The sequence below is a fragment of the Gymnoscopelus braueri genome (genome assembly GCF_963280865.1).
Source record: "Gymnoscopelus braueri genome assembly, chromosome: 9".
In the NCBI taxonomy this organism is placed as follows: domain Eukaryota; kingdom Metazoa; phylum Chordata; class Actinopteri; order Myctophiformes; family Myctophidae; genus Gymnoscopelus; species Gymnoscopelus braueri.
The window spans coordinates 18679483-18688272 of NC_137610.1; the positions used below are offsets into that span (position 1 = coordinate 18679483).

The 8790-nt window shown below is 38.0% G+C and overlaps 2 protein-coding genes across 4 annotated transcripts in view; both read right to left on the reverse strand.

Annotated features, from left to right (window-relative positions):
- The window catches only part of ppfibp1b (PPFIA binding protein 1b), a 29029-nt gene extending 26567 nt beyond the window's left edge, over positions 1–2462 (reverse strand). For all 3 annotated transcript variants that reach the window (XM_080437046.1, XM_080437045.1, XM_080437044.1), the window contains exon 1: positions 2319–2462. The gene's annotated coding sequence lies outside the window, so the exon portion shown is untranslated. The remainder of the gene's footprint in view (positions 1–2318) is intronic.
- A 3025-nt stretch (positions 2463–5487) lies between these two features.
- On the reverse strand, positions 5488–8092 carry LOC308091779 (guanylyl cyclase inhibitory protein; the record flags this gene model as incomplete). Its single annotated transcript, XM_080437500.1, has 5 exons — positions 5488–5612; positions 5790–5895; positions 6654–6803; positions 7013–7145; positions 8022–8092. 5 exons carry the CDS (start codon positions 8090–8092, stop codon positions 5488–5490), a joined length of 585 nt encoding a protein of 194 aa, XP_080293626.1.
- Between the last annotated feature and the right edge of the window lie 698 nt (positions 8093–8790).

Genomic DNA, 8790 nt, shown 5'->3' on the forward strand with positions numbered 1-8790 from the left:
CAAGACAGAACAGTCAGCCTGTTTGATCCATCTAATTCTGGCTTTGGTGCGTAATGCTATTCCACTACAGACAAGGCATGTTCTATACTGAACACTGAGGGAAAGTTTGAACACTGGGGAAAAGTTTGAATGGCAAAATATAACAATGCCGCGGTCATGACTTCTTAACTATGCATAGACAAATACCTCTCTTAATACCACCAGTGAATTGGTGACATCCAGACAATTCAATGTAACAAACATGAGTGCGTGCCAAAACTATCCATATTCAATTTAACAAACAGGTGAAAACAGAGGCTAAGGTCAACAGTTGTTCTGGTGTTAAGAGGTGGCATATGCCAATGAACAAAGTGCTTGAAACTAGTACAATATAAAACCCCAACACTAATACTGTAGAATTAGTCGTTAAAGTGTGTCCATGTTTAAAGATGCAGCTTGACGTGAATCCGTGTGGTTAGTGGGTTACGTCACCCTGTTGTCTCTTGGCAGCAAATACATTCGTGGCATTCACTAGCCGCCCGCGGGGCGCTGCTCTGAAATAACCTGCAGCTATTTCTAAACCTGTGTAAGGGCAAAATATTGTATTAAAAAATTTGTACTGCCCTAGGTACATGAAAAGGGAGACTGGTGTACAGCGCACAAGGGGCATTCCTTCCCTCTATATATAGGCTGGTTTGTGGTCAAAAATATGAAATCCACAGGCATCTGTGTAGTGGTGGGTCCAGTACGTAAACAAACTGGGGTAAAGATACTAGCATTGAATGTGATTAAAGACTCAAGCCTTTCTGCCTGTCAATATGCAAATACACTAATCCTCTAATAACAATGTAAAATACCATATATTATTCTCAAGTTATACTATTATATTTATATCTAAACACTAAGCAGTTAATTATCTTTGACATTTTACATCAAAACACAGCGATGAAATGCATGTGAAATTAATGAAGAGTAGGCTACCAAGCTCAGGAATTTCCCTCATAACTGAAATAAATATGCCTCTTTGTACAGTATTACAGTGCACTACAGTATGAGTCTGTATCACTACAGAATAGCAACAATACACCACAAACAGTGCAATTCAAGGATTCAATTCAATCTGATTTGGTGAATTTTGTCAGGACAGAGATGGGGAAAATGTCTAACAAAAAGAGCCAGATGGAACTGCAGATGAAACATGATTTGTTAATATGTGAGGAAGTGAGGAACAAACACCCGACCGCAAATCACAATCAATATTCTTATTGGTGAAGAAGAAACCTTTCCCCTATAATGAGTTTGACAGAACACAAATGCAACGCTGTCCTATAGCTGCCACTGTAATAGAACTTAACAATCTAAGGCGGTGGTTCTCAAAGTCCTGGGGTCCTTGAGTGGGTTCCAGGGGGTCCCCAGATAAATGATGGATAGTTAGGAACCAAATGGACCCTGTGGCTGTAACTCTGAGAGTGTACAAATGGAACCAAATGGACCTGTATTTGTACACTCTCAGAGTTATGGTTGTCCTTATGGTAATGCAGTGGGGTCCGGGGACCCCCAGTACCCTATATGCATCAGCTATTTTCAACAAATCTTGAATATTTTTTACATTTTTAACACCACAAATCTTGTATGGGTTCCTTGTTGGCACATACTCTATTCAGATGGGGATCCGTGGCCAAATACACATTAACTTAGGGGTCCTACATACTCCTTGACATGAAAAAGTTGAAGAACCACTGATCTATTAAAGGAACCCGTGATGGTGGAGGAGCATTGCATTGTTCCAGTGGCTCTTGGCCAGCAGAGCATCCGGTGGATGGTTGAACGGCTCATCTTTATCCACAGATAGATAACTACCCTGTGGGGCTGATGATGACGACGACAGCGGTTGCACCAAAGTAATAAAACGTAATACTAGCGATTCTTCAAAGACAACAAATCTGAGCAACTTTACTTTCTTTTTATAGTCATGGTCTATATCAACACCTAAACGTCAAACCAGGACTGAGTCAGACATTATCACTTCAAAGAAGCATACAAAGTAACTTCACTTAGCCTATTGTTGGTCTATGTGTGAAAAGACGTGACCTCAGGCAATGTAATGGTGAGTACCAAAATGCCAGGGCACAAACTGGGTTGTGGCAAAGCTTTCCCAGACTTTATATGGTATAAGCGAATATTAAACACAGTTTAAAATGTGATAACGTTAAATGTGATAACGTTACAACGTTGTAATTCACCACGAACAACTGTGTGAATCACAGCAGCCTCGCTTCGACAGTTACACTCGAATGTGGGAGGAAAATCCAAATCATGCTGAAGTATAACATACTCACCGACACTTTACTCCCAAAGAAAAATATCCCAAACTAATCTAACGTTGCAAAAACTAAATGACAAAAAAAAAGCCACTGTTTCGTAAACTTGTCCAACTTCTAGAACGCCTGCCCACGAGCCACCGTCCACATCCCTACGCCATGTCCAACTGTACTGACAGGGAAGTTGGAAAGTTGAGACGTCATCACTGGGATGGAACATCCCGCCCTGCTCCCTGCAGACTGCACTGCTCTGGGAAAACCACAGTCCACGTCCCATAGCCCGGAGAGATGGTCGCAGTGTAATTGGTTTACTGGCAGCTGGTTGGCAAGCAAATAATAGTAAACCGGCACTACAATTTGATAAATACATACATTGAATACTGTAGTCCAATGGTTCTCAAACTTTTACATTTCAAGGTCTCTCCTTAACTCTGACAGTGTATAAATGGAACCAAATGGACCCGTTAGGGTCCATTTGGTTATTTGTATAGTGTCAGAGTTACAGACTTGTAAGTGTCAATTTAGAACCCCCTAAAGGAACCTATAGAGTCCCTGGAATCCACTGCTGTAGTCACTATTCAGTAACATCTTTGAATTTGGTCATTATACTCTATATGGACAGTGGCAACAACAATGACAATTGTAGGAGTTTTCATTCCCTTGATATCTTTCAGAAGGAAGCAGACAGACATCTACGCCACTTGTATAAAAACATGTAAACCACCAAAAAACGAACGAAAAAACATACACAAATAAATCTAGCTGTTGCCTGACAACCAACTTTCATAGCCAATCACATCGCGACCCAGCTATATATCCGAGCTATGGGATTTAAACGGTGGGATCCTCTTTGTGAAAGAAAGGGCCATTTGGGCAGAATCCTTTCTTCAGTGTCTGGGAAGTGCACGACATCAAGTGGTCTGTTTGAGTTCTAACACCTACAATCTCTACAGACATGCCACCATTTAGCAGTCGTGGAAAGTAACTAAGTACATTTACTCAAGTACTTAAGTACAATTTTTAGGTATTTTTTACTTCAGTGGAGTATTTCCAATTTTCAATACTTCTACTCTACATCTCTGAGGATTTTTTAAAAACTTTTACTCCACTACAATTATTTGAAAGCTTTAGTTACTAGTTACTTTTTAGATTTATATTTGTATTACTAAACATACATTAACCACTTAAGGTCTATATATATGTTGGCTATTTGAAAATAGCAGATCTACAAGCTCACAATGCGTCGTGATGCAACACGTTGTAGATCTGCTATTTTCAAAAGGCTTTAATACATTTTTTAAAACTTTTGGTACTTTAATTTTTATGCCAATACTTTTGTACTTTTACTCAAGTACAAAGTACAGTCAGTTTTAATACAGGACTTTCACTTGTAACAGAGTATTACACTGTAGTATTGATACTTTTACTTAAGTAAAATTTATTAAAACATGTACAGCCTCTTGTAATTGATTTTGTTACTCAAATATGACACTTGGAAACGAATGGGCATTATAGTTTTATAATTCATTGTTTAATAAGATTAAAGAGGTATATCAAATCACACAGACAATCAACAGTAGCCTAGGTCTCCAAAACTGTAGAGAAAAATAGCACAAACACCACATACATTGATTCATGAAATCCTTATCCATTGTTTACTTTGAACACAATTTGATTGATTGATTGAATACTTTATCAAGAGTTTGCAATTTGTACAGAGGTACGGTTTACAATTATTGTTAAAAGGATAACACAAAAAGTCCATGTTTCCATTGCGGTCCTGTGTATTCAATTCATTAAGACATTTAAAGACATACAATAATATACAATAATAAACAAGACATAATCGACACTAGTAGCAATGAACATAATATAGTAAACATGGGGGGGGGGTCATTTCTTCATTTCTGGAAAAAAATACAGAATTTGAAAGTTTGAGTATGGCACCCTGGAACTTGAACCAGTGACCTTTGTATCCAGAAGGTGACGTACTGAGTGTGTCATGGCCTGGGGAAGATCATTTTGCACACCTTCTTACAAGATGACATCACTTGTGTCAGACTGGGGTATTTCCATCTGTTTAAACTTAAAATGCTTACAACATTCAAAATGTTGTTGAGAAAACAATGAAGGGGGGGGAGGTGGGTAGGAAGATTATTAAGGAAATTCCTCATGGGGCTTTATCTTTATATCATTCCTTATTAGTATTTATTTTAATTGTATTATGTTTTTATCTTATATTATCCTTTTTTTTCTTTATCATATCATATCCAGTATTATTGTAGTTATTTGTGTTGCAGTTAGCACAGTCCTGCAGATTTAACAGATTTTATCTGTATGAGTAATGACAAATAAATCTTCTCTTGATTCTTGGGCTTGCTGGCATATGAATAGATTTGTCGGGACCCATAGAATCAGCAACCAAATAGTTCAGTTTTTCTGTGTTGTGGGTGATATTACCATCTACTGTACCTGTAACATTTGGGAACTGTATAGCTCTTATGCTTTCTGAGACCCAGATAGGCCTACTTTTACTGGAGAAGAAAGAATAATCAGATACAGTACACTAGGGTTCAAGCAGCTTCACTGCTTGGAGCCCTAACAAGAGAGACAAATTTAATTTTACAATTTATTAACATTATGGTTTATTACTTAGGATGAAACTGTACACAGTTGTGCTGGTGACTGGGTTGCTAAAAAAAGCAGCGCTGCTCTAAAGAAGACCACAATTGTGACTGGTACATTAAAGAATACATAAAAGGAAAGGCAATGCTGTACAGCAGTGGTTCTCAAAGCGGGGTTACCTTTTGGTGCTATTTGTACACTCTCAGAGTTATAAGGGCATGTAGCCTAATGTATACCAATCTGGGGGTCCTTGAAATTAAAAAAGTTTGAGAATCACTGGCTTACAGTACCAACCAATCAAACAAACACACAGCAGAAACAAACATAACACTCTGCACTTACAGTACATGAGAAGTATAGTACCTCTTGCTTTGCCATACAGATTTTGTAGACTGTGCCAGTGTCTGGGAGTGATTAAACCTTTCATTGGATCACAAACCATGACACACTTTGTTATGGAAACTGCTGACACGTTGATTCTTGACAGTTTCAGTCCAAACTCGGTTCATTATCTGGCATTATCACTTATCAGAATACTCCTCTTCAGCTTACCCTTGTGTCCCTATAAAGCAGGGTCCCTCTTCAGTGGCCTCTCTACCTTTACAGTGTTGGGGTCACATTCCAGCATCTCCCTGATCCATTCATCATCCAAAGCTCCCTCGATGAACTCCTCTAAGCTGATGACAGCTGATCACAAGGCATCGAAAGGAAGGCAACTTACAATAACAATTCAGGCATTTAGCAGAAGGTCTTTTGCAGCGCAATTTATACAAAGTGCATCAGAATAAATGGTATGAACTTGAATGCAGGACTTAACTTAGTTCGTATGCACTGAGAAATGCTAGTACTGTAATACTTCCTCACCATTATTGTCTTTATCCAACCTCGTAAATATCCTGTTGGTGCACTCTTCAGCTGTAAGTGGGTTGAGCTTGGTAAAAGCAGCCGCCACAGTCATCTTATACACAGCCTGCAAGCAAAATGAGATCAAGTTTTACTAAGATATGCAACACCTAATACCATCTAAGTACATTGGACAGTTGTTTTGAATCTTATAATGGCACTGAAATAGGGCTGCAACAGTTAATCAACCTAATCAATTCAATCAATTATAAAAATGATTGATTTTAATAAAATAATGCGTAACATTTTCTGAGAGGGACGTAAATTGTTTTTGCTGGTGAAACTTACAATAGTAACGATGGATGAAATTAAAGCTTAATACTTACTGTATAAACAAACATCGTTAAGTAACATAATTGACTTTCTCTCTCTCTCTCTCTCTCTCCTATGTTCAAGGGCTTCTGGAGAAACTAAACTTTTCACTTCAGCTTTATGTGCAAGGGAGAGTGACATTGTTAATTTATCAGATTTTTGCACAAACATTTTATAAATATATATATTTATATATTTTAAATCTAGTAAAAAAGAATTTGAGTACTTCCACCACTGCTTTGAGACATGCATGTACTGTAACACTTGTCTTTATCTAAATGTCATAAATATCCTGTTGGTGCACTCTTCAACTGTAATATCAGTTAGTAGTAAATGTAGCAATAATGTAGAAATACTCGGTTACAAGCAAAAGTCTTGCATTCAAAACTTTACTTGAGTAAAAGTATATTTGCATCAAAATATACTTATAGTATACCAAAAGTAAAACAATGTATTATTATTATTATTATTATTATTATTATTTTTACATTTGTACACTCTGAGCCTACCGACCTGCATGATCTCCAGCATTTCTTCCCGAGTGATGGCTCCATCGCTGTCTTTGTCATAGAGCTTGAATGACCAACGCAGCTTCTCCACAGAGGAGCCCTCAATCAGCATGCTGATGGCCATGACATACTCCCTGAAATCAACAACCCCATCCTGGAGACAACCACCTTCATTAATAAGTTTGATTTCTTTGCATGTTGTTTCTTTTTTCTTTTCTTTTTAACAAACATTTGTTTTGTTGTTGCTGCTGGCTTAATTTCAGAATGCATTGTACATTTGTACATTTATAATGATTTCAGTATGTCTTGGGTATTGTGTAAAGGGTGTGGTCAAATAATCGTCCAAGAATATACACAGTTTACCCCATTATTGTCCAGCGTGCGGAATATCTGCTCTGCATACTCAGCTGACTCATTACCCACTGTCCCATTGCAGAAATGCCTTCGGAACTCATGCAGAGTGATCTGTCCACTTGGACATTCATTAAGAAACTTCCTACCACAGAAAGAGACCACAGAACAACAGACACAGGGGTCATGGCCCAAATAACAGAACATCCTACAATGAACAAAAATAAGCTCTAAAAATACGATCTATAAATAAATAAGCTTTCTTCTTGAAGAGCAAAATGTGCACCAGATGAGAAAATAAATGCATATTAACCTGAAGGGAATTGAGGTCATCCTTTACTTGACCTTTAGAGATTAGCTTACGCCCTTGTTTATGCCCTGGTGGCGGAGTGCCAAGAGAATTAGGCTAAATACCCACTAGCCACTTTGCCTCAGCACAGCCAATGTAAGCTTGCTTACAATGTTTACTCAAGGATGCAGAATGAACGCTCCATCCATTGTTTTAGCTAGTCTATGTCACTGGAAAACAGTTTAGGGTAATCTGTTTGACAGAACTGACAGTTCTGAACTGTCAAACAACTACAAGTTATGAAAAGTTACCCCATTAGATGTATCTAATAAGCAAATATTTTGTACATTGGTTTAAAATTTCCAAATAGTAATTTGAACTGTTACATGTCAGGTCCATGTGGTAAATTCCTGGTAATCTGTAGTAAACCAGAACTGTTGTTTAAACCTGATGCATCATGTCAAAGTATAAAAAATATATATGTCTTACAGCTACAGATCTAGAAACCGTTCAAAAGGATCATAATATTGTTTCATGGATCTTCTTGCCCCATTCTGTAGTAGATTCTAACCTTCAAAATGCAATACATCTGTTGCACTCAAGTAATTTTGCATGCTGTAGGAGAACTGCATTAGCTAAACCCTGATAATAGCAGGGCTTTTACTTTAATCTATTGAAAAAAAGAAAAGAAAGGAACACAATGTTGAATTCAAAAGAAAATAAAAATCTTACCTAAACCATTCATAAAGTTTGGTGACATATGATTCCTCTCTCCTGCAAGGCAGAGTGGCTGCTTGCCCCATTTCTTTATTTAATAAGGGCTCTGCACTTGCTGCTGACTTTATATACTACACACACACACAACAAATCCCAGCTTATGCCACACTTTCTTAATTACACTTACCCATGTCACATTTGACTAATGAATGAAACCTAATCTGCTTGTGGGGAATAAACAGGAGGGGTACATATGAAGTAAATAACAGGTGAAAGCAAATGTAATTGTTTTGATTGATTGAATACTTTATTAGTCAGAAATGTAAACAGCACGTGGTACAGTCAGACATTAAGGCTAAAAGGATAACAAAAAAGTCCAGGGCGGCTTGTTTCCATTATGGTCCTATGTATTCAATTCATAGCATAACAAATTAACAATTATACATGTCATCAACAAACAAATACAAAAGGGTTAACCCTAACCCTCATAAAGCAGGTGGTCATGATTGCTGTCTACATCTGCTTGAAAGAATAATACACACACGCACACACGCATATGGGGCACGCACCCACCCACGCACGCACGCACGCACGCACGCACGCACGCACGCACGCACGCACGCACGCACGCACGCACGCACGCACGCACGCACGCACGCACACACACACACACACAACAAACAAAAACAAAAAGATGTCGTTCAGAAAACAAAACATCTTCCTATAGCTTACAAAAATCATGTTTTCGATTTCAAATGGGAAGGAGAAATGGATTTAAGCCCAA